A 26968-nucleotide genomic window follows, 5' to 3' on the forward strand; every position below is an offset into this window, starting at 1 on the left:
ATTTTTATATAATAACTTATATTAAATAAAAAACAAACTTAAGAATAAATAAAAATATCACAGTTATTAACTTATGTAATATATATTATTAACAACTATTTCTGTCTACTTCGTAGACTATCATCAGTGTTATTACCATTATACAAATACAATTGTATTTGTAGTTTATTTTTTATATAATATAAGTTATTATATGAAAATATAAATTTAAAAACAGGACCTAAAGCCCGGCAAAATTTAAAACACATAATATAATTATATAAAAATAATATAACATAATATAACAATGCCAGTTAAAATTATTAAAAAGAAAAGAGAAACATTATTAGTTTTAACACAAAAAAGTATAAAAATGATAAAACTTAATTTTTTTATATATAAAATATGGAAAGTTAAAGCATAAAATTAATTGCACGTTAATTACTTATTTTTTAAAGACTTATTGGTACGGAATTTTTTATTTTTTAATTACAGATTATATAAATAAAAATAAAAATGTATAAATAAAAAACATCGCATCAAAATCCTTCAAAAAAATAAATAATAAACATAAAAGAAATATTATTAAGTAATAAAATAGTGTAATAATTCATAAATAATATTTCAATTATCTCTAATAATGATAAAACAACACAAAACTTAAAAAGACTTTAAAATTTTTATTAAGTGAATTTATTTTATTCATTAAAATAATTTAAAATAAAAGAATAAATAAAAAAAAATAAAAAAAAAAGAAACAGAAAAAGAAAAGGAAAAAATTTGTTAAAAGTTACGGGTTATGTTAATATTTATTATTACTTCATTATTACTTTGTTTAAGTTCTTTAAAATTTTTTAACAGAATTATATAAATGAACAAAAAATTTAAAAAATATTTAAATAATTATTTTTTTACCGCCAATTTAATTTTACCATATAATTTTACCATACAATAATAAAATATAACTAAAAATTTAAAAAAAATAAAAATATGATTTTAAAAGATATAGAAAAAATAAATTATTATATATATAAATAATTAAATTTACATTCAAAATTGAAATAATATTTAAATTGAATATTATAACAAAAAATTTTAAAATAATTAAGACCTATTCGCAGTTTTGTGTTATTGTTATATATTCATTAAAAAATTAAATTGAATTAAAAAGGCATTGGAATAATAAAGTAAATAATAAAAGCACCATAAAAAATGAATAATGAAAAAAATTAGGAAATTGAAATTACATATATTATAATAACATATTAATAAATATATAATAATATATATTAAGACTTACGTGACCAGGGTTTTGGCTACAGCAACCTATTTTCAGATTTCTAATACACCAAATCCAATCAGTACACACTCAATTTAATCACTCCACCAAAGACATACTTTCGCCATAACTTTTTTCCCGACTACCTCTTCCAACACTTATCCATTCACACGACGTGACCGAACCAGCGTACCACTGGGTCTTTATTCACTATCAAAGTCATGTTAAAACGCGTACAGCTCAAGATTCATTCGAATACGTTAGTTGAGTCATAGAGGACTATAGATCTTACTAAGAACTTCATCATTATGTGTTGTTTCGTAATTATCGATAAATAATATTTTTGATAATTTATTAATTAACTATTAATTTATTACTTAAAAACTGTGAGAAAATTTAGTTGTCATTAAAGCGGCAAACTGCCACCAGACATATAATTCAATATGTTCTCAGATTTTTCTTTATGAAAGAATCTTAAATTGATAAATTGGTTACAAGATAACTGTATATAATGCATTTAAATTTCATTCCGAAAATTATTTTCTTATTAAAAAAAATAATTTATAATCAAAATAATCAAATCGTACCTAAAATTTCACTTTGGTACCATAACCGATCCATTTCTTAAGACCTAAATGAGAATCTATTTCTCTACCGTAAAAGCAAAATTAATTTTTCATTATATTTTATATTATATTTTGTGTTTCCGGACTTTAACTGGTCGAATATGACTTTTATAGTTGAATTTATATATATTTAATAACAAAACAACAATAATTGAATTTTTTTTCGCTATTATAAAAAAATATTAATAATAAATTTTATTAAAAACAAATTTTATAAATTTCAAATTAAATTATTTTAGTCCTTTAGATTATAAAAACTTTGTCTTAGAGAAATAATTTTTAAAAAAGATATTCCCAAAATTAAAAACATGTGTATATTTAATAAAATAATATAGTACAATAAGGAGCATATGTATATATTTAATAAAATCATTTCGTACCTATAAAGAAAAAAAAAACATAAATTAAAAATCTTATAATAAAAATTTAACATTAATATTAATAATGTCAAAGTTAATATAAAATATGCAATGAATGAAGTAATAATTTAAATAAATATTTTTTTAAAAAATAATTTAAACTAAAAAAATTTTAATATTTCATTAATTTTATTTAGTATTTTAATTATTTATTGCAGGTATGGTTCCAAAATCGCAGAGCAAAATGGCGAAAGCAAGCTCGACTACAATTACTGCAAGACGCATGGAGAATGCGTTGCTTAAGTTTAGGAACCCCTCCAGTTATGACACCCGGTAAAATAAATCACACAATTATTTTTTTATTATTATTGTTTTAGAAATTTTATTTTATTATGAATAGAACTTAATTATTTAATAATAATTAATAATAATTTAATATAAATTAACTAAAAATAAAATAAGAAATTATTAAAATAAAATATAATTTACAAAATATACATTATAAATAAAGCTCTAATAATAAGTTTAAAAAGTGAAGTATTATTTAATTAATTAATCAATATTATCTCATTTTTTTTTTTGCGACTTAGGAGGAAGAGTGCCCAATTTACCTAACTCAGCTAGTACTACAAATGGTCCACAGGTTGGATTAAGTGACCAAAGTCCTGAAAATCTTTCAAATTCACATGGTAAAGATACACAAAATCAATCAAGTGAAATGAATGGTACGACAGGCACAAACGGTCAATCACCACCATCAAATTTTACTATGATGCATCCCGCTTTTCAACAACATCCTCAGCATAAGATGGCAGGTCAACAAGAGCGAATTTCAAATGAAAATGACGATAAACTTACAAATGGATGTGAAAAAACATACACTGAACTTAAACTTTATAAAGAACAAACTGATCAAAATTTAAATGGAACTTTAAGATCACATTTAAATATGAATTCCATGTCTGATGCACATATGCTGGCAGCGGCAGCAGCACTTGAAGGCCATTGTTCTGATGATGGCTCAGATGGTTCAGATTCAGAGGAAATAGATTTAACTTCAGGTGCATGCATTGATTTCTCAAATAATAAGCCGCAACATCCATCACATGCACAACATCAACAGGCTATTGGTTCTACAAATGGAGTACACTAGAGGATCATACAATTAAAATACAGAACTTACATATATTCCAACAAGAATATTTAAAAATGTCTTAGACATTAGATTTAATTAATCAATAAAACCATATAAACCCTTTTAGTCTATAAATAAATATAAGTATTATTGTAACAAAGAAATATAGTTTATATATAGAAAGTAGTGGAAATAGTAAGTAAAAATTTAAAGAGGCCCATGATTTCTTTAAAAGTTGCAATAGTTAAGTTGGATTTTTCAATCACAATCACCGAACTGAGCTCTCAAACATAATTTCTATATCTGATGGAATAAAAATGACTCAACTGCAATTTTGTGTGGTTACTTTTAATACAAATTCTTTAAGAACCAATTTACAAAAGATCACACGTATTATCTACTTTTATGATATGGTAAGAATATGGTTTTAGAAAAACTAGGTAGGTAAATATCAATGGTCGTAAGTATAACAACCACTTCATTGGTTTTTTTTATTTGGAAACCACACATTTCGCACAAATTAGTATGTTGTGATACCACTTGATTCTAGTAAGACCGCTTAATTAAACTATCACCCCTTATTGAATTACCTTATTGATGTTACAAATTGTATTCACCACACTAGAGTCACAACAACAGCTGATCGTAACTTCATATACAAAAACTCATTATTTTTTAATAGACAGAAAAAAAGGAGTGTATTTATAGTTTAACTTTAGTAATCCTTTTAAAAACTGAGTATTAACCCAAATTGTCATTATTAGTACTACAAGTCTATATATTCCTTAAGTTCATCACTGAAGAAGTTACGTGATACTCTAATTAGTTTAATAAAAAAATACCAATGCAGCATTTCCGAAACTTAACTTAACAGTTAAGATTTGTTATTTATTGCATGATTTAAAAGTTGAACCATTCAAAATTGGTAATATTGGAAAGTTTACAAATTTAAAAATAATTTTGCTTGTTAGAAACTGTAAAAAATGCTCTGAAATCAAAATTTGTCTAGAGTGAGTCGTTAACTCAAGTCAATTTAAGTGTTTAGACTTGAATTTTCAGTATTTAGAAAGTAATCAAACACAAGAAAAATAAAAAATAAATTATTTTGATTTCAAGTTTGCTTTTCAATATGATTCGTCAATATATCGTATGAACTGAATTAATATACATAAACGATAAAAAAATGGTTTTTAGTTCAACATTTTTTTAAATTTATATTAGATATTATCTGGGCGTTAATATACAAAATATAGAATTGAAATTTTAAAGAAAAATCACAGAGAAAATATTTAATACAATGAAAGAATAAATAGGCGTTCCAAAAAACTAGTTGTGATCCCGGACAACACCCGGTCGAAATAGTTGTAGGTTTTACAAGTAAACACTTAACAATTAGAAATTGAATATTATATTGTAATATAATATAAACAATTAGAATTGAATTTATTATAAAATACTATAGATAATTTTGATTGTGAAATAAATGGTTCAATGGATATCCGCTTTTTCTTAAAAAAGTTAAATTTTCTTCAAAAAATGGAATACATAAAAGTATATAAAAAATAGATATATTATACAAATATAATTTTTTATGCTATAAAAAGTGTATATTAATAAAACTTTAACGTTCTTTCAAAATTTAACCGACATTAATTATACTCCTCTATGAATTTAAAATTGCATTTTACAAAAAGTACTTTTATGATTTCACGCAACACTGTCAGCAATATTTATAAATAAACTGTCAAATTGCATTAAAATAAATCTGATTAGTCTTTGTTTGCAATTGAAGCTAAAGAAGTTCTTGAAATTAAATTATTGACAAATTTATTGCTATATATATTTAATGATGAAAAGTATATATTTAATTTTGTTAATATTTTATTGTAGTTATGTTGGAGCTACAGTCCGACCTGTTGTCATGTGGCATGGAATGGGTAAATACCCTAATAAAATATTTAACATTTAAATACTATTAATTGTGCTAATCATAGGTGATACATGCTGTTTTCCATTTAGTTTGGGATCCATTAAAAAATTAATACAAGAGCATACAAATAAAACCTATGTCAAGTCCCTAGAGATTGGTGGTAACATCGTTATGGATTATCAAAGCGGTTTTTTTATACATCCAAACAAACAAGTGGAGTACGTATGTCAACAGCTTTCTGAAGATAAAAAATTGGCTAATGGTTACAATGCTATTGGTTTTTCCCAGGGTGGACAATTTTTGTATGTTTTTTGTTTTATTTCGTAAAAAAAGTACTTATGTTCATACAACACTTTTATAGACGTGCGGTAGCACAGCGCTGTCCGAATCCACCTATGAAAGTGCTCATAAGCTTGGGTGGTCAACATCAAGGTGTTTTTGGTTTACCGAAGTGCCCATCTCTAAAGACTTCTACGTGTGAATATATACGCAAAATTCTTTACTATGCAGCATATGAAGAGTAGATATTTATTATGTATAAAAGTACTTTATTAATAATTATTTTATTTATATTTAATAGATGGACACAAAAGGAATTAGTGCAAGCAACTTATTGGCACGATCCTTTGCGTGAAGATGAATATCGTTCTCGCAGCACTTTCCTTGTGGATATCAACAACGAACTAGATTGCAATGAACGTTATGCAGAAAATTTAAATAAGCTGGAGAAGTATATTTAACTATTAAAAAACTATGGGCTATTATTATAAATAAAACTCATTTCAACAGATTTGTTATGGTGAAGTTTTTAAATGACACCATTGTGCAGCCTAAGGAATCTCAATGGTTTGAATTTTATACTCCTGGACAGGATAAAGAAATTTTGCCGCTTAAAAAAAGTCATGTATATAAATGCGTAAGTATAATTTTGTGCTTTTAATAGTCCATATATGGTACTTTGACTATTAAATAGTCAAATATCAAAACTGAATATAAATCATTAGTATGTTTTCAATACAAAAAGCTTTTCTTAAAAACAAACTATAATATCAAATTTTATTTATTTTCAGCTGGGACTCGAACAACTAGATTTAGACGGAAAACTAGATTTTTTGGGTGTCGAAGGTGATCATTTGCAATTGTCAGAGCAATGGTTTATTGACAATATAATACCACTTTTATTATAAAGAACTTTTTTAATATTTTATCACTGAAACAATTTACTTTAATAATTATTTATATACATATAACTGTATGTAATTAACTACCTTCATTATTTAAATGTGATACTAATAATAATTAGAGTTTAAATAAATCAATCCAAAGTTTTTAAACGTACATCGATATTTTAAATTACCTAAATTAAAACTTAAATTGCAGTTACTACTATTAGAAATACGAACTAATTAGAAATACTAAATACTTTCTAACATATTAAGTTAACATCCAATCCAAAATGTCTATAATAAAAAAAGATATATGCTATAAATACTAATGGGTATTGAATCGTTACTACTCAAAAAAACATCAACTCATATCCAATCTTAGAAATAGGCACCAATACAACTATTGAGGCACATTAATTTAATGTTATTGTGGTTAGCCTGTGAGATCTGCTGATGTAGTCCTTTTTCTGAAAGGTGAATGGAACTTGGTCGTCGAAATTGACGAATAGCGCCTATCCATATTCTAATCCTTGAATTCGTCATGTTATTTCTTTCGTGGTATCTTCTCTCTAGATCCCTGTAGGCTACCACCAAAACAGTTGCGCCGGAATATAACGCCGACTGCTCTTGGTAGAATCTGCTATTTTAAGCAACTTTTTCTACCAGGCTATATAATTCGATAACGTGATTTTTTATAAAATACATACACGTCTGTTAAAAAGAAAAAGCATTAAATTTCAAAATATCGACAAATAAAATAAATATAACAGATGTTCACTACTTCCAATTCAACAAATATATAGGTTAGGTTATGCTGGCAAGCCAATAAAAAGGCCACGAGTAGACCCTTAAGGTACATCATTGCAATACCATAGCAGAGTTTTATATCTAGCCAACAAATATATCTGAGCTTGCCAAATTTGAAGAACCTGAAACGATCTTTTATAAGAACATTTTATCTATTTTTAAATTACCTCCACAAGCCAAATATACCTAAAGGCTTGCTTTGCATTACTTTGAATAGACTAAATCAGTACAAATATATTAACAAAAAAATATCAAATAAACAATTTATTGCATTCCTTAAAGGGAAGATTTTAAAGTTATGAATCAAAAAAAAAATCAGAATTTATTCTTTTTGGCATCTTTAGAGATTTATTGTGACTAGGCAATCATAACCTATACACAACATACAGATCCAGTTAGCTTATATCAAACACACTACTTAATAGATTATTAACAAATCCAGTCCATAATATTAAAAATAAAAACCATAATTATTTGATATTTATTCAACAATATAAAATAGTATTTATTTTTATTCATTAGGAATGAGTTTATAGTTTACATTTACTTAATATTTTTAAAATATTAAAGTGCAATATCAATTTAAATACAAAAATTTATTACTAAAGAAACAAACAAATTAATAATGGTACATAAATATATATATTTAAAACTGCAAACATAAAAAAATACTTGAATTTATATAATGAAAAATTTATATTTCAAATCGTATATTCCAAAATATTTATCTAAAAATATATATTTAAAATTATATTTTTAAAAATATATATCAAAAAATAAACATTTTATATATAACATAGGTTTACAAATGTATATGTAAAGCAAATATTTTAAAATTTATATTTAGCATTACATATTTAAAAATATACGAATGTATACATATATAAAACTATTAATTTTAAATATATATATATTTAGCATTACATATTTAAAAATATACGAATGTATACATATATAAAACTATTAATTTTAAATATATATGTTTAAAGTATATATGTATTTTAAAATTTATATTAAAAACAAAATTATAAACATAGTTTCTAAAATATATATTATAACTTTTATTTTTACCTGTTTAAAACTATAGTTTCAAACCTGTTCAAAACCACAGTTTAAGAACGATTTAAAACTATACTTTTGAACTTATTTAAAAGTATGCTTTTGAATCTGTTTTAAACTATACTTTTAAACCTGTTTAAAACTATACTTTTAAAAAATACTTTTAAACCTATTTAAAATTATACTTTTAAACCTGTTTAAAATTATACTTTTTAATGTGTTTATAAGTACAGATTTATAACAAATATTTCAAAGTATATTTTTTAAAATATATATGTAAACATAATTAAATATATATATTTATATCATCTTCCACTTTTAAATTAAGAACTAGTTAAACAAAATCAAACAAAACAATACATATATCTATATGCACAAAATTATCAAGATTCAAGCACCTTTTTCTTATAAACATAAACAAATTCGATAGCCAATTTTATTGGTTACATATTTGAGGAAAATAATTTAAAATAAAATACATATATTAAAAATTTATAAAAAGAGACATGCTTATTGTAATACAACTGAAAGAATTATTTTCTCTGCTTATGAATAAAATAGTGACTAAACTTAGAGTTAAAGGTCATTAATTATTAATATATATTTTATTCATGACTTAGGCGTTCGGAAATCATAACTTAGATTTTGGTTTAGCATTTCGAGCAAATGTTATTTCCGGATCCTTTTCAGGTTTTTGAATCTCACGAAAATTATTAACAATTTTTTTGGTTTCATCCTTTGGACATGATTGTAGATTGCGAAATACATTAACCTATGTTTGAAAAAAATTATGATATTAATATGTTCAACGAACAAAATTATAAAATAATTTATAATATGTATAATGAATGATTTCGATTACCAAGGACTCAAAGTTTGACAATGGATTTAAGTAAACTTTAAATTTTTATACATCAATATAGTTCACTAAATATTAGGCTTTAAAATTTCACATATTTATATTGAATTTATACATCGTGATTACCACAAGACTTTATCAAGCGGTAGTAGTTATGTTATGTGATTAATTTAAAAAACCTAATAACTCAAGAACCAAGCTATATACACATATTGTGCAGTGTCTATCCATTTTCAAATCAGTGTGCCTGAGGAATCTGATTCTTTTATATATTTATGCTTACCTGACCCATAGAAACAAAAATAGGTGCACGATAAATAATCCATGTAACACTTTCAAAATATGGCGCGGTTGTAAGAGAACCCTTGTAAGTATAATAATGTTTGCACAACTCTTGCAAACCAATCCAAGAGAGACAATCTTCATATTAAAGAAAATAAATATATTAATATTATTTCTATCATTTTATATATATTTTAATATTTACCAGAATCTAATGAGGCACTTGTGTTAATTTTCTGTACATTACGTATTCCTTCGGAAATTTTTTGAAATTCTGGACAGTCTTTATCTCCGCTAGCGTGTATAAAAAAGGCAACAACAGCTAAACCATCTGGTTTATTTTTAGCTTCATCAAAATTAGCATATTTAGTATTAAAATGCACAGCATGAGCCTCCATTGAGTACTTTACACCCTCAACAGTATGTTCACAGCCTGACTCATCAGTATCGGCCCAATGGAAATGCAATTGCTCAAAAGCATACTTATCATCACCCAAGCCACCACCAGTTATGAATGGTTGCTCTTTACGTTTAGCAAATTTAACCATGGCTGAAGTACCAGTGTTATAAACGCGTGCAACGCCTACTGGTTCCCAGTGGCCATGATATTCTAACGGATCAGCATCGTCGATATGATCAATTGTGCGATTACTTATAGCAATTGGAGATTGTACTGGCATTTTAATATTATAGCTTAGGCTTAGGTTTTGGTATTTAAATCGAGCGTGCTGCAGGTATACTAAAGTTTTAAGTAATATTCTCAAGTATATAAAATTTTTTCTTCACTTTATACACGCACACGATGTGTTTGTTGTTTAACTGAACGTTAAACTCCGTCGTGATGGCAAATTCTATTAGTTACGCGTAGATAGAAAATTTATAACGGCCTCGAAACTGTAAGAATATATGGAGAATTTAGATTATAATGGATATGAAATATATTTATATTTTTAATACAAAATTCATATAAAGAGTGAAAGCATTTGTAAACGAACGTTGTCGATAAGACCACCAAACTGTCCATGTAGGAAAAGTATGTATATACTTCATATGAAACTCTACAACTGAGGACTAACAAAATTGTACGCTTAAGTTTCTAAAATGTCAGTTTCTGAGAATTTTCGTATAACAGAACTGTGCAGCTAAAAAAAAAAATTATTTTAAGATTAGTTACTAAAATTTTATATACATAAAGTCAAATTGTATATGAAGCACGTTACTGTGCAAAGTAGTGCTATATAGATCTTCAGGTAACGATGTTTTTTGCACTAAAGTCTTTCACTTCATTCACACTAATATTCGACTTAAATATGTACATCAACAGCAACAAAAAAAAACCATAACAATAAAAAATTACAGCTAACAGCACCAAAAAAATGAATATATAAGAAGCAAGATGTATGAATTCACTATTAATATTAAAAATTTATTTTACATCATTGCTTATCACTATTTTATATGTACAACAAAAAGACTTGAATATCCTTTAATGTCCTTTCAAGTACTAAATTTAAACTAAATCCATTTTTTAGTGGTTCATGGACTGCGAGCATATTAAGTTATTATTATTTCATTAAATTTCACCATCAATTATTCTATTGTCGTTGTGTTTAATGGGTTTAAATTCCTTCCCTTAAATCAATTTTGAATATTATTTAACTTTTTATACCTATGTTAATTAAGTGTAATTCATTCTGTTAAGTATTTTTGTTTACAATAAATATTTTCATTTAATTTTTTTTTTAACCATTAAACATGAAAGTTGTAAAGTCAACTATCATATTTCACTCGGCTAACATTGAAGTAATCAATTACGAAAATGTTGCGTGTTATCAAATGACAGGTTCACCTCCCACTTTCTTCACGCAGGGAAAGTGTTAAACTTAAGTTGCGTTCTCTATCTTTATATCAATTGATTTGATAACTGAACATTTTTTATTGATTAAAGTTATTAAGAAATTGTCAGGTTGATGTGCAAATTAGAGAAAAATAAAAACAATTTATAGACCATGAAAGACATGGCAGTAAAGGAGGTATTATCTCTAATCATCCTTCACTAAAAATAAATAAAAGTAGGATTAAAACTATTTTCAGAGGGGAAAACGCACTTCATTTTAGAAACACTTTGAGTTCTTTTATAATGTCCTTTCCAGTATATTTTTAGTATTATACACAGATTTAAGGTATTCACCTACTTTTAGTAAATTAAATTTATTAACTCCACTTAAACTATATGAATTTTATCTTGTATATTGAAAAACACACTTTCTACTTCTTTAATAAAAATAATATTAAAAAAGGTAAAATATTTAAAGAAAAAAAACACACTTTATTGAAACGACTAATTTTTTTTAAAGAATTAATTACTTTCCATGTAAAACACATATCATTCAGAATTTCACGAATTGAATTGTAAGTTGATACTTTGCAAATAATAGACGAAAACATATCCACATTTTTTTAACTGGAAAAAATATGTATAAAATTCCACTAACGTTCTTTTGAAATATTACAAGTGTTTTGTTATATTGTATATACAGTGAAAACTCTATTTAACAGACACTCTTGTAGGCGAACATCTCTCTCAGTTTTCATTTTTCTGCCAATAAAACATTCTTTTAAATAAAAATATTTGCTGGTACTATCCGTTTTAGAGGTTTCATTAGACACATATAAAGAGTTATACATTTCGTAGTACTCACTTGGTTAATAGAACTGTCATTTAATTAGTTAAAGGGTTTTTAATTTATTATATGTATTTTTTAATAACCGATGAAGGGTCGAGCAACAACATTTTTGCTGTCAGCCAAGGCAATGATAGCCCACAAATAGCGTTTGATAAATTATTACATCCACAAAAACTAATTTCATAATGTTTCTTCTGGAGAGATCTGTAGTTTTTTAAAATTTATGTAAGTGTCAATATATCAATTAATTTGACATCAATTAAAAATTATGGATATGAAAGAAAAATGGGTTTAGTTGTAACTGCTGGGATCTGTAGATCTGTAATTAATTGTCATCACTAGACTTTTATTTAATGAGGTTATACGAAGGACAGTGTTTATGTTAGACAACTCCTAAACGTTCGTTTTTTGGAAACAAACTTTCATTAAGGTGTAACCGAACCTTTGTCAGCTATTGTCAAGTCATCGAAAATGACTTCATCGAAACGATGACTGATAAGTCGTCGAACATTTGTTCTAAAACATCTAATACTTAAAGATGATCCCATAGAGAATAGCTGAATGATGTTGTATTTGTATATAATGGTTATCAGAATGTTATGGCTATATTCAGACAACACTTGGAAATAAAAAGTTTATCGACATTTCAATTAAAAGTGTATTTTCATTACGTTTACTTTCGGAACTACATAATAAACTATTTCAGCAAGTCATAATATCTAAAGGAATATTTTATAGATTATGCACGTCACAATATTAAATAATTTATTATTATATTTTATTTTATCACAGTTAGTTTTTTTAAATTCAATTAATTTTTTTTTATCAATAAATTTAATATTTTTTAGTTATTTAATATTTTATTTATTTACTTTTTTAATATTTATTATTTTTTTATTTTTTTTTTTTTATTTTATTTTATTTTATTTTATTTTATTTTTTGTTAATATTATATAGACTTACTAAATGATAAAGAATGTTTGATACACAGTATACACAATTAAATTTAAAATTGTATATAAGAAAAATTTAATTATAATTAAATGTAGATAGACTGTAATATAGATTACTTTAAATTACTGAGAAATTTAATTCGTTAATAATTAATATACGCGGTCTGAATAACTCAACTGCACACTGCGAACTCTTATTAAAAACTAAATGTGTTATTGATAGTAACTTTTTCTTTTATCACTACTGGAACAATTGTTTTAAAAATTTATCAATTAATATGATTATGATTACTTTATGACGATGTCTGGCAATAAATTCAAACTGAAAATATTTCCAAAACACTTTATAGCATTAGCATTCCCCCGCTACCATTATCTCTAACGTAACAGCGGTAACCACAGCAGAATTGTCGAAGTAGTATTTCAAATACTTAAAACCAGTAGATAAAATATATGTAGATATCATAAATATATATATATATATAAATATATATAAGATCTTAATATAACAAACTAAATTATTGTTAAAATTAAACTTCCAAGAAGTAAAATTGTATTACAAATTTACGAGCACCGATATAGATCTTACAATATAATCCAATACACAATAATTTACTAATTTGATATGAATCCATGTTGCGTCGATATGGATTATCTTGATATACTATATATACAGGTTCATAGGAATAAAAATATATACAATATTTTTAATTTTCAAGTTTCTTTAATCCAAATATTTTACTTCTTAACTATTAATTTTTGAAATTTTTCGGATATGATGTTGTTTTAACCCGACGAGAGCTCCTAGTTTTGTCTCTGTTCCGTCCTGCCACATTAGCCACAATTGGTGGCTAGTTTTTACGTTGTTTTTGAATTAAGGAATGTCACAGTTATCAAAAATTGGGAAAGTTCTTTCTAGACATTTTGTCAGAACAAAATATTTGTAAAACCACCTAAATTCAGTTGGATAGATCTAATTTATTTATTGTAGTTTTTTGTGAGAAATATGCTATTAAAATGGCACATAATCTCTAATTATACGGGACGGTATCAGCTTAGCAGCCACCACAGTCAACTAACGAACCAACAATATATATACCATACATATAAATCAGCATTTTTTTAACATTCATAATTATGCTTATAATTTATAAGCATTTATTTTATTTCTTTATATCACATTTCAACTATAAACTAGACTTCTACAAAAATAGATATGAAAATCAAATTAATATGATTATTCATTACTATCATCTTCTTCAACCTGTGCAACAGTATTTTGTATGGACTCAATTGAGTCTTTTGTTATTGGCTGACACTCCTTAGCGGGACCAGTGTTGCAGCAGTTAAAATTGACAACACGGCATTCGGTCAAAGGTTGAATAGGACGAGCGTTACGCACGATACGACTAACGCCATCGTTACTCAATAGTTGACGAAACTGATTAATTTGCCGTTCACTAATAGCCAATGGTTCTGGATATATAAACCATTCAACACCTTCATAGCATGGTGGTTCGGTAAGAGAGCCGCCATAACTATAAAAATTGCTGCGAAATTGACAGCATAGATACGATAAAGGAAATGGTGGTATTTCGACACTGCTGCCAGGCTCACAAATGCAATGTAAGTTTTGTACAACCGGTTCCAAGTAAGGATTATGTGATGTTGTGATCTATAAAAATGATTATACGATATTGTTTAAATAATTTAATTACATAAAAAAAAAAATAGAATAACATACATCGTATAAATACGACACAATTAAAAGATCATAACTGGATGTACCCTCTGGTGGACCAGTGCGATGCATTACCTGAAAAATTTAAAAATTTAATTATTTACTTTACATTTTAAGTCAAACCAATAAAAACTAAATAAAAATAAAACCTGTATCTCCATCGGAAACTTTTTAAAATTAATCATGTGTTCCGAGCCTTCAGAGTTTAGCAAGCACCAACGAAAACGTATCTCAACAAAGCAATAAGACGCTAACAAATCAGCACCACCGATAGTTGGTATGTTTCCAGAAAAGGCAGCACGCAAAATTACTACGATTACAGATATTAGATATCATTTAATAGATATAGATTTTCTTCGTACGATTTCAATATATTTTAATATCTCACCGGTATTTCCATTGTTATGAATCTTAATACCAATTGGTAGATCTTCATAATGATGCCAAGTCAACTTTTCTTGTAAATCCAAACGACGTGTTTGTTCTGGTATTATGTTAATAGGTGACTGATTGTTAGGTGGAGCATCCCAGGTGTGGGGTCCTAAAAAATGCAGAAAACTTTTTTGTCAGTAATTCAATATCTGTAAATTTGGCTTACCATTTTTGAAACCATAATCAAACTGACCTGCATTAGCCTTACGAATATTACGTGGTGAACCGCGAAAAGCCAACTGTGTTCCATAGTGAATATTGGCTATTATAACAGTTGCTATGACAGTACTAAATATAAAAAGCACCAAAGGGTGGTCGGAGATTAAGGTAAGCATACCTTTCACACAAAAAAATATAAAATTAAATAATGCACATAACGTACAATATGCCATTATTCTCCTCTCTTTTCACTTCAAAAACACTCAACGAACTTTCATACACTTTTTTTCTGATTATGAACGTTTTGCTTTCAAAAAAATTTATTTTTATTTAACCTTAACTTTATATTTTTCTTTTCCATATGTTAACTCGATTAATTTTTTTTCAATTTGTATACTCGATTCTTTTTTTTTTTAAATGTATACTCGATAAATTATTTTTACTTTTTTGAGAATTAAAACAGTTATCTCAATTGACTCCACATTAATAAACTCTACTGTTATCAATGATATTACGGAAATATTGTAGAACTACCACAGATCTGTTTAGTGGTCAATTTCTACTAGCGAGTCGATTTTTAATACAGCTGGGGAAAAAGGAAGACTTCGAAATCGTATGCTTATGTCCAGGTTTGTCCACGAATACGCTTAAAATGCTTAGGGGCTCCATCATTTGGAAATCTAGAGAGCATCCCAAGAGTATCTACTAACGTGATATCTAATACAAATGTACATAAGATACATAAGTTGATTTTCTTCCAACTGGTTTTGTAATAGTCCGATAGCGTTTCTTACGGCCACGCAGATTAATTTAACCTAATGCGATATTCTTATCTGTTGGACCTGAATACTTGGTTACTTTATGAGAAGTGATATTATTGTTTTTATTTTTGTTTGAGACCAAACTAAATTATTGTTGCATTTGCAAAAAACAGTACTTGTTTGTATGTAATTTAAATATATATATAATATATACAATAGAATATATATAATATAATATATATAACATTATAGATATAATATAATATATATAACATTATAGATATAATATAATATATATAACATTATAGATATAATATAATATATATATATATTCGTAATATAACGAACGAAGAAATAATTTCATTTTGTATTGAATTATTACCTTCTCAATCGTGTCAAAAGTGGTTGAACTTTTTATTATTTTAAATTTGTTAAAGTAAGTGAAAAGTATTATAAAAAACCGGTTTTAATCAGGGGAAATCATGCCTTTTTAATTGGTAAATCTGGAGTAACTTTTTCAATCGAGATTCACTTTTAGTGCAATTTTCATTTTCGATTGGTAAATCTCGAGCGAAATGTATAACACTCAAGATTACTTTATAGCACTCTAGTTTTTTTTTCCAGAGTAGCAAGATTACCTTGAAATTAACAGCTGTTTTATATGACACAAAAGATAAAGTGTTTGATACAACATATATATTTGGGAAAAATATAAATGCCTACTAACAAAACTGCAAAAATGTTAGATCACTCGAAAAACGTTCGATTAGGCAAGAAAATTTGATATATCGATAGTAAATCTAGGCTGAATCTAGATTTACCAATCTAGACCAATCTTACCAAACGTCTTTAGGTAAGTATTTCCACAGATATTAGAATTGTACAGAGTGCTCAAAATTTGATGAATTAAAGACATCAACTCACTGCAACTGTCATAACAGGAACGGGCAAGCTATTTTAAGGACATGTTTTTATATCCTAAACTAATGATATCGAACAGTTAGGAAAGGCAGATCCTGCACTAATATTAGATTCAACAAATCCAACTATAATTTCGATACAAATTTGAACATCGAAAATACTTATTACTTGATTTCATTCTATTTTTCATTTAATGTTAATAGAAAAGTTGTTGCCAATTTGAATGAAACACAAAACATTTATAAATTTAACGTCATTATTTTTAATCTAAAAGTCATAATCATTCGTGGTCTAATTGTTGACCATTTATTGGTTCAATTAATTTACGTTAAATCGCAAATTCATTCCGTAACCATTACGTCGTTTATAGGAATGTGCCAATCGATTTTGATAAAAGTGAAAGAAATGACTAAAGGTCTATTTTTTTCTATATTACTAAGGTAATTTTTTTTAAATATCTTTTAACTTTAAATATTTATTAAGAATTTCCAATATTTAATTAGTATATTTCTTTAAAAATGATTACTAAATAATGAGACATTCATATTTTCTCAGTAAACAAAATATAATTGTTTTATTTTTCAGTAAAACAAAAAACATGATTATAAAAATAGATTAAAAATACATACTTTCTATTCAATTGTGACTATTATTATCTATCACAATAATGTATTACATTCGATGAATGCACATACGGACTACAATGTTATACAGGATAAATAATAGGAAACAGCGATGAATGATGGGATTTAGGATTATATGGAAGAGAGAAAAAGAAAGTACATTATGATAACAATTTTATTGGAAATATACGATGGGAAGTAGAGATGTGTGATGAAATTTTATGATTTGAGATTAAATGATCTAACGAAATCTAAAAGGCAATATATATCGGTACTATATATTTTGTTTGATACTATTAACCCATTAAAATCTACCTATAGATCCGCTCGTACGATTTTGATGAAATTTTAATGTATGTCTAATAGAGATTATAGAAGTTGAAAGAAAAAATTTTTTGATATTATTGAAATATTTCTTAGATATAGCATGTGTATTTAAATACCCGACAGGCGTTAGTGTGATCATTTTTCTAACAAGTATATATACTTAATATCTCTATTACATAGAGGACACATTAAACTACCTAATAAGCGTCAGGGGTCCTCGTTTTTTTTCATTTCCCAATATTTAGCTCTTTTCCCAAGCATTTTCCAACAAAGAAAGACAACCATTTAAAAAATATGCTGTTCTATTTTTATCTTGATAACTGTTTCTTCCCTTTCACTTAGTTCGCGCTAAAAAGTTTTACACGTCTACACTTTCTTAGGTATTTAAATACCCAATAGGTTAAAATGGGTTAAACGTAAAGTGCCATTGTTTCTTCCGGCCATAGATGTTATTAATAGCAAGTTGAAGAGATTTATGTGAGTTCCTCTTGTTTGAATCAATAGAAACAGGGCTTTATTATCAATGAATATTTCATAATTTGAAGAAGTATATGAGCGCATAAAAGATGGAAAGATTTACGTTTAACATGTTGTTGTTGTTGTTCTGGTTTGAATTAGTGCTATTGTCTAACATGTATTACAGAAGATAAATCTTGACTTAAGGATATAGGAAATAAATTGTGATGTGCTTATCTAGAACAATTGATGTACATTGCTTAATATGAAAAAATTCTTAATAAACAATTCTTATAAAAATTCTCATCAAAACCTTTAATTCAATGGATTTTCTATAACAACCATTATAATAAAGGCTTCTTTAATATTGTATTAACTTTACAAATTTTGACATGTTTGAATAATAATTTAGTAGCTGTAGACACATTAATAAATTTGTCGAACGGTTAAAAAATAAATATTTATGAGCTGATTAGAAAACCAATTTATCAGTCGTGAACTGTTCACACCCTCGGTTAACACGGATTTTATATCTCTCAGATAAGCTTTCACATTAATTTAACGCACTTAAACGCCTCAACAAGATTACGTCAATGAAATCTGTTTTCCATACTGAGAAAAATTCCCATACAAATTAGCAAGTATTAAGTTTTAAAATACCTTATGAATATTAGAAATATTATGTTTCAAAATTCCAGTTAATTACTAGTTAAACCGAATTTTGTTCTAATTTTATACTTGCGTCAAATGATAAACAGTCGTCAATAAACAATAAAATTATCAGTAACTGCAATACAGTCCGACAACAATTATTAGGACTGAATTTAATTAAATTATTAAGTTTCAATATAAAAAAAACTTAAGTGTCATTTAATTTGTTTTGAATATAAGTACTTTAATTGTTGCTATTTTTAAAATTTTTATCATATCTTTTTAGGGTAAATATTCCATTACGTGGCTCTGACATTATCTACAGGCCGTACTAAGTGTAAATAGATTATATTCATGTTTTTCGTCATTCAATTAAATGACATTAGGAAAAACAATATGAAATATTTGTAGATTAAGTAATTCTTTTTAAAGTATTCACAGCTAAAACATTAGATCCGCTAGATTAGTTAAGATATACTAAAATCAGATGTTAAAAAATGTTTAATGGATTACTAAATAAAAAAGTTGGGATATAATGACGTATTTGGAGAATTAAAATTTATATTATTTATTTTCTTTTATAATAATTTAAATTATTTAAAAAATTAAATGACAATTGTATTCTACGATCCTTTGCCGGTTGGCAAGTTCACCATCAAATTAGTCTCGCCAATAGCGTCACGTGATTTGCTTTGGCTATGTGTTTCTAATACATATAATATTTTTTTATATTTTATATTTTTATGTATTTCTCCTATTTGTATTATAATATAATAATATAAAAGAAAGGTTTCGAACAGTAGTAAACAACAGCAACAAAAAATATGTATTATTTATCAGTATTATAATGCTGATCGCCACAGTAAAACTCCGATCAGCAATACTGAAATCGTAAGAGATCATTCTTAAAAAGTTTTGCACTACTCAACTGTCAGTGATTCTTATATAAATTGACATACAGCAAATCACGACTGGACTGTATTTTCCTAACAGCTATGGAAAAAGGCGTAAGAAACTTCAAGAAAATTTTCCTGAACTGACATCATGGTATAATGCCTATTTGGTAGTATCCTGTTGCTTGAAAAGTGGGTTTAGTTAATTTTCCTTACGAACAATTGAACTCTGTCAGAAGTTATGAGTTGTCAGAAGTTATGAGGTGTCAGAAGTTATGAGCTGTCAGAAGTTATACGCTATCAGAAGTTTGGACGGTGATAATGAGTGGAATAATAATTTAGTGGAATGGATTAGTATAATTTAAAAGCCGCCCTTAGAACTATTTGAATATTATAGTAGACACTTAAAGTTTTTTAAAATTAAGAATTGTTGAAAATTAGCTAAGATTCTACTAAAGATCCGGTGATCCAAATGTATTCAGAATCTTTATAATGGAGAATACATGATGTCTTTTATTTTAATTTTTGTAATTTAATTAAAACAATAGATCATATTTTTTTTTTAAACGATAAATAACAAAATTAGAAATATTTACAATAAAAACTCAGTAATTTCAATAATTTAATGAATTTGCGACTAAACTAATAGAATTTAATGATTTTAATTGATATGAGGTAGACACACGTTTGAGATTGTTACACATATACCTTCGTAAAACTAGAGTTTATAGATAAGTGTACACATTATATATACATAGACTATTATTTGCTTCTATTTTTTTTTTTTATTTAATGTTAATTTTTTTTTTCCTATTTATTGTTGGAGTACATATATGCAATTTTCGCGTATCTTTGTTTAGACTGAGATTATACCTATATCATAACGATTATTAAGAAACAAACAATTTTGTTTATGCGGTTAATCCCTTACCATGTGACTAATTTTTATATTTCGTTTTTTTTTTTAATTTTTTTAATTATATACATATAAACAAATTAAAAAGAGTCTAAGTTCACTTTGCGGTCTAAATTGCGGGCGTGTGCAATTTTGTCCAACCAAAAAATATATATTTTAAGCCCCTCTTCCATAAACTCTACCTTTATATCTATGCGGTACCTAATTTGTTTAAATTATTTTTTATAGATTAAAGTAATAAATTAATATACATTATAATATATATTTATATATGCATAGTAATAAATAAATTATTACTTCTCCATTTTGAGCACATGATATCATCCATATCACTAGTCTTGCGAGTGCAAAAGAAATTTGTATTTGGGACATATTTATAGATAATTCGATTAAAACTCACGTGTTGGCAATAATCTCTGAAGCAACAGAATCAATTTATTATCAATAAAAATTATTAGAGATAATAAAAATTGTCTTATGTAGTAAGTAAATAATTGATATATTAATAAATATGTTTTTTTATAGATATTTATATTAAACATATAATATAAATATGGTATGAATAACCTCTGAGAGATTATATAGCGGCATGAATAGTATAAAAACTAAAATATATAAAATAAATTGTAATGATGATATTGCGTGAAATATATTTACAATTTAAAATTGAAACAAAATAATTTAAAGTCATTGCAATCACGTAATATTCGCCAAGTAATTTAAAAACAAATACTAGTTTATATATTTCACACTTCTCCGATTACCTAATACTATTAGTATATATTAACATTAATTATTTATATTTAATGTACATTTAATTTCTTAATGGAGCATGTCAAAAAGCCCCATTAAGTTTCACTTTATTGGTATGTTGTTTTTAAAATCAAATGAATACTGCATAAAATATATATGTAGATATTTAAAACTAAATTTTATATTCTAAAATTTTAGTTTCTATGACTTTTATTGCTACAGAAATATTAGGGAAAAACTATGACAAAGATAAAGATAAGAAAAAAATTTGATGCTATAGTTGCGCAAAAACACTGCACTGCTTACAATCACTTTTCAAACACAACAACCTTAGCGCGAAGAATAGAAAGCTAATCTATAGCCAGATAATTAGACCAGCACTACTTTATAGGTGTGTCGCGTATAGCAAAGCTACCGACTCTACTATCCAAAAGCTACAAGTTGCTCGGAGTCATGCTCTCCGAAGACTCTTCAAAGTGCCATGGTACATCCGCACGAATGACATGCTAAAATACTTTCGATTAGATCCGATCAAAAAATACATAAGAGAAAAAACTCTGAAGCTATATGCGAAAACCGACAGGCTGCCTACTTAGCACTATCTAATCTCAGAGTAATCACGAACCGCATGGGGCGGTATGCAGATCTTAGATCAATCATTGAATAATCACGAAGATTATGAGTAATACTCAATTTAGTCAGTGAGATGGGTGGGACTCTGCAGAAACCCCCCATCCATCATAGCGTAAAAGTGCGCAGATGCATTAACTCAGAAAAGGCTCAACATAACACTAAAAGTACTGAAGACAAATATTTGTGAATGAATATAGTAGAAAACGTTGACCTATCTAGGTTTTTATTGGTAAGAAAATATTCCACATCATTTACTAGAGTAATTAAATCAGACATTGGAAATGTTTCCATTTACAAAGTAATCATGTTTGTAATTATTTTTGTGTTTCAATGGAATATAATTTAAAAAAAACAACATCCAAAATTCCAAATAAAGCACTAAAATGTGCAAATAGAAAATGAGTTGCTTGCTTAATGCACTAAAACCAAAGAAAGAAAACATTTTTTAAAAAAAATATCAGCTAACTTCACTAAAAACATGAAAAAAAAAAATTGAAAAATATTTCTGCAGAAAACCTCTGTATAAAAATTTTAGCTTAACATTGTTCGTTAACTTTTAATTGTTAATATATAACATAATTTAATTATAGGTAGTTTAAAGAGTTAACTCTTCCTTAATGTTAGTTATTATATTCAAAGAAAAAGATATTAGGTAAAGTTAAGTTTTGGTCTAAATGTGATAAATTTTCTTTTAGCACTACAATATTTTATTTATAATAACTGATACGTTCTATATATTCTTCACAATCTAAAACCATCACCCCTACCTTTGTGTAACATTCATTTCACACAATTCTATGTTGCATTGAAATTAATAACCCTGTTTATTTTTAACATTCATTAGCTTATCTGGAATGTGTATTAAGCTACAATGATATTCCAAGCAACTGTAGAATCAATGATTTATTCAAAGAGAGAGAAAGAGAAAGCCACACGCCTTTCCATAATACCAACTTAAATAGGTGTGGGCATCTATAATGCTACAATTGAACTGCATAAATGGCGGGTCAAAAATTGGAGGAGTTTTTTGCTAAGCTTATGACATAACCCCTTGCAAACAGAAAATAAAACATAAGACCACAGATTAATCACACTCGACTCTTACTATATATTACTATGACAGTAATGCTATATAATCTAATAAAGACTATCAACTAAACTGGTATACCAATTAGTTAGATCTTTGTACGATTACTTTTTGACTATGAGTAAAAAAAAGGAAGAGGAATATACAATCCACCTAACTTTTCACTGCTAGATAATCACAACAAAAGAGTAAAACCACCAATAACACAAATGTAGGCATTAAAGATATACTCGTTTATAAGGACGATGATCTCTTTCTGGTCTAAATAAAGGGTTTCTTTGAAATAAAGCTGTCAAGGTGCTTTAAATTTATGTTGTCATATCATACGCACATCTTATGAATTAAAAGAGCCCCATATCTGACAAGACAAGCTGCTACTGATATCTTCTAACTACATTTTTGATAGATCTTGCAACTGTAAGTCAAAGAGAGAAAATGAACATCTCACTCAACTAACTTCTTACTACTACATTCTCGTATAAAGATCTCGCAGAATTTTACTCTAAGGCCCGCGATCTAGAGATGCTTTTTCATTATACTCACTTATTAGAACGACGGTGTCTTTTTGGTCTAAACCAGGAATATTTTTTTACATAAAATTATTAGTGTGTTTTGGATTATTACTGGGATTAGATCATTTATGTAACACAAAAATTATAAACATTTTTTTTAAATAAATAACCTAAGCTCAGTAATAATCTAAAATTTATTGAAAATTGATCGTATTAACAATTTATTATAAAGTTCTTAGTGTGACTTAAAATTGTGCTAACACATCGAACGCACTTATTAGGAACTAAGAGAGCCAAGGTGTCTGACAATTACTGATATCTACCAACTTCATATTCGACACATCTCATAACTATAAGTCAAGGAAGGTATGTTAAGAGAATATGTCACGCACCAAACTTATGACTGTGAGATAATCGCAAAAAGGTGTATATCCAGTCTAGGGTCTGCCTACCATTCTCAGATGTCTTCATAAAATTAAAATGTAGACATCACAGAATGCCACGTCTCTTGCAAGGTGGATAGTTACTGATATCTACCAACTACGTACTTGATAAATCTCATAACTATGTATGTGTCAAAAAAGGTATGATAATATATAATATCACGCATCAAACTTGTCACTGTGAGATAATCGCAAAAAGATGTATATTGTCTAGAGTCTACCTACCATTCTCAGATATCTCCATGAACTTAAAAAGATGACATTACAGAATGCTACGTCTCTTGCAAGGTGGACATTTACTGATGTCTACCAACTACATACTTGATAAATCTCATAACTATGTGTCCAAAAAGGTAAGAGAATATGTCATGCATCAAATTTGTGACTGTAAGATAAAATCCAAAAAAAAATGTAATCCAGTCAAGGGCCTGCCATTCTCATGTTTTCATGAATTAAAAAAGTAGACATCACAGAATGCTACCAAACAAGTGTATATTCAGTCCATGGTCTACCTACAATTCTCAGATGTTTCCATGAACTTAAAAAGTATACATCACAGAATGGTACCAAACAAGTGTATATCAAATCTAGGGTCTGCCATTCTCAGTTGTTTTCATGAACTTAAAAAGTAGACATCACAGAATGCTACCAAAAAGTTGTATATCTTATCTAGGGTCTGCCATTCTCAGTTGCTTTCATGAACTTAAAAGTAGACATCATAGAATGCTACCAAAACGGTCTATATCCAGTCTAGGGTCTACCTACCATTCTCAGATATTTTCATGAACTTAAAAAGTAGACATCACAGAATGCCATATCTCTTGCAAGATGAACAGTTACTGGTGTCTACAACTACAAACTTGATAGGTCTTACTATCGATAGATGCTAAAGCTGTTATTCTGTTCCATTCAATCAGTAACTGTTAAATTTAAGTGATTGACCCTTGGACTCACGTTTCTTTTTATATCAAAACATTTATGAATTTTAGTTTTAAGTTATTTAAAATCGTTTAAAATCATTAAATCAGTAAATCATCGGCATTCACGCCATAAAAAAGCTTTAAAATAATTGATAAATCATAAGGCATCGATTAACGTGACTCAATCACATTTTATTTGGCAAATGGAAAGTCACAAAACTGCTTCACTTGTTAGCCGACTTGTCATAATTCTACCACAAAAAATAAAAACAAAAATAATGAAACCTATTAAATCAATTGAATTCAAACAGGTTTGCACTTGAAACATTTTAGACACAAAAAAAATAATAAACAGAAATATTAACTAAAAAAAATCTCATGGAAAAATACGCAAAAATTGCAAAACGAAAACAGAGGCAATGTTGACATTGACAGTGGCAAGAAGAAGCAACAAAAGCATAAATTGTGACTTCTTTTCCGGTATCTTCTTTACATGACTCTCAAAAAATCGATGAGAATAAATAGTAAATAAAGAAATTAAACAAATTAATAGCGAAAAATCAATAAATTCGCGACATAATGCAATTAATTATTATTAGAAATAGGATCAAGGTTGCCGGCACGACACCTTATCACCATGAGAAGCAAATAGAATCATTCATGACTTAGATGTGCAAAATTATATAAAAAATTAACTAAAAAAACTACAATAATTAAACAATTATTCGCTTAATAAAATTTATTAATGAAAACATTTTTTATTAAAGATTTTTCTTTTTGCTCAACTTCTCCATAAAATTCAGATAAAATAATTCTGTGCGCGTAGCAACATAATTAAGGTAATAATGTTAAACAAACAAATAAAAAAAACGTTTAGAAACACACTTTTTTTAATAGAGGGAAAGTCAATTTCAAATATTTACTTAATACACTATTATATTTTCAAACGTTTTGATTAATTAAATTAATTTTTCTTTACCTGTTGAACTTGCCGCATATATGCAAAGAAAATTTCAATCAAAAACTTTACGTACGTTTTTTTTTCGTTTAACTAATCAAGTGATTATTTAATAAACACGTATATAAATATTTATTACGTTATTATTCCTCTTCGAAATTCAATTGCTCATCACGCAACACAAATATATTTAAATATTTTTAATTAAATTTATCGCCACAGAACAATAACACCACAACTACGTTTCAAGTTCTTCAATGGACTGATTGGTTGTCAGTTGGCTTATTTGATTCACGCAAGTACCAACTCACGCAGGGTTGCAAAATTGAAAAAGCTTTTAAAATTTTTAAGTTACGCGATTTTCACACGATTTATAAAATCGCGCTACATTTAATAACAACTATTCACAATAAATATAAAATAAAAATTATATGGAATTAACCAACCAAAATCATGCAAATTAATGAAAGCAAAATAAAAATGGAACTAACGCCACAGTTTACTTAAATGAAAAATAATAATACAGGAAAAATAATATTCAATAGAATTAAATTATGAATAACCGTTAAAAAACGACGAAACTAAAAAATTGATTTATGCAGTTATATTATAGTTATAATTAGCTCTGTTCCACAAACTACTTGCAGTAAAACTCAGGTAA

At 26.8% G+C, this 26968-nt stretch overlaps 4 protein-coding genes across 6 annotated transcripts; 2 read left to right on the plus strand and 2 right to left on the minus strand.

Moving 5' to 3' along the window:
* The first annotated feature begins 2468 nt into the window (after nt 1-2468).
* On the plus strand, nt 2469-3536 carry LOC119670241. The gene is made up of 2 exons (XM_038080419.1): nt 2469-2576; nt 2834-3536. The coding sequence occupies exons 1-2, from the start codon at nt 2534-2536 to the stop codon at nt 3394-3396; spliced, it is 606 nt and encodes a 201-aa protein (XP_037936347.1). The 5' UTR covers nt 2469-2533; the 3' UTR covers nt 3397-3536.
* A 1597-nt stretch (nt 3537-5133) lies between these two features.
* Nucleotides 5134-6541, plus strand: LOC119670243 (palmitoyl-protein thioesterase 1-like). The gene is made up of 6 exons (XM_038080420.1): nt 5134-5315; nt 5373-5610; nt 5670-5828; nt 5889-6038; nt 6098-6224; nt 6379-6541. The coding sequence occupies exons 1-6, from the start codon at nt 5225-5227 to the stop codon at nt 6493-6495; spliced, it is 882 nt and encodes a 293-aa protein (XP_037936348.1). The 5' UTR covers nt 5134-5224; the 3' UTR covers nt 6496-6541.
* A 2109-nt stretch (nt 6542-8650) lies between these two features.
* On the minus strand, nt 8651-26683 carry LOC119670245 (carbonic anhydrase 2; the record flags this gene model as incomplete). Of its 2 annotated transcripts, none has more annotated exon segments than XM_038080423.1 (4): nt 8651-9112; nt 9483-9619; nt 9687-10375; nt 26329-26683. In XM_038080423.1, coding segments are annotated over 3 exon segments (753 nt in total). In that variant the 5' UTR covers nt 10162-10375; nt 26329-26683.
* On the minus strand, nt 14276-15780 carry LOC119670244 (carbonic anhydrase 1-like). 2 transcript variants are annotated; one of them, XM_038080422.1, is made up of 5 exons: nt 15488-15780; nt 15251-15403; nt 15012-15172; nt 14866-14937; nt 14276-14796 (listed from the first exon to the last, which is right to left on the minus strand). In XM_038080422.1, the coding sequence occupies exons 1-5, from the start codon at nt 15684-15686 to the stop codon at nt 14359-14361; spliced, it is 1023 nt and encodes a 340-aa protein (XP_037936350.1). In that variant the 5' UTR covers nt 15687-15780; the 3' UTR covers nt 14276-14358. The 2 variants fall into 2 exon arrangements, with proteins under 2 accessions (XP_037936350.1, XP_037936349.1); XM_038080421.1 differs by having other exon boundaries at nt 15461-15780.
* Nucleotides 26684-26968: the final 285 nt, after the last annotated feature.

Source organism: Teleopsis dalmanni, chromosome 1, assembly GCF_002237135.1.
Source record: "Teleopsis dalmanni isolate 2A chromosome 1, ASM223713v2, whole genome shotgun sequence".
In the NCBI taxonomy this organism is placed as follows: Eukaryota; Metazoa; Arthropoda; class Insecta; order Diptera; family Diopsidae; genus Teleopsis; species Teleopsis dalmanni.

What these genes read in the sequence shown, in the direction of transcription:
- LOC119670241 (XM_038080419.1), top strand. Translation starts at nt 2,534, where the DNA reads ATGCGTTGCTTAAGTTTAGGAACCCCTCCAGTTATGACACCCG. An exon ending in CCCTCCAGTTATGACACCCG is followed by an intron (nt 2,577 to 2,833) that starts GTAAAATAAATC and finishes TTTGCGACTTAG; the next exon opens with GAGGAAGAGTGCCCAATTTA.
- LOC119670243 (XM_038080420.1), top strand. Translation starts at nt 5,225, where the DNA reads ATGATGAAAAGTATATATTTAATTTTGTTAATATTTTATTGTAGTTAT. An exon ending in TGTCATGTGGCATGGAATGG is followed by an intron (nt 5,316 to 5,372) that starts GTAAATACCCTA and finishes TGCTAATCATAG; the next exon opens with GTGATACATGCTGTTTTCCA. An exon ending in AAAGTCATGTATATAAATGC is followed by an intron (nt 6,225 to 6,378) that starts GTAAGTATAATT and finishes ATTTATTTTCAG; the next exon opens with CTGGGACTCGAACAACTAGA.
- LOC119670244 (XM_038080421.1), bottom strand. Translation starts at nt 15,686, where the DNA reads ATGGCATATTGTACGTTATGTGCATTATTTAATTTTATATTTTTTTGT. An exon ending in TGATTATGGTTTCAAAAATG is followed by an intron (nt 15,404 to 15,460) that starts GTAAGCCAAATT and finishes TGCATTTTTTAG; the next exon opens with GACCCCACACCTGGGATGCT. An exon ending in TCATAACAATGGAAATACCG is followed by an intron (nt 15,173 to 15,250) that starts GTGAGATATTAA and finishes CTGTAATCGTAG; the next exon opens with TAATTTTGCGTGCTGCCTTT.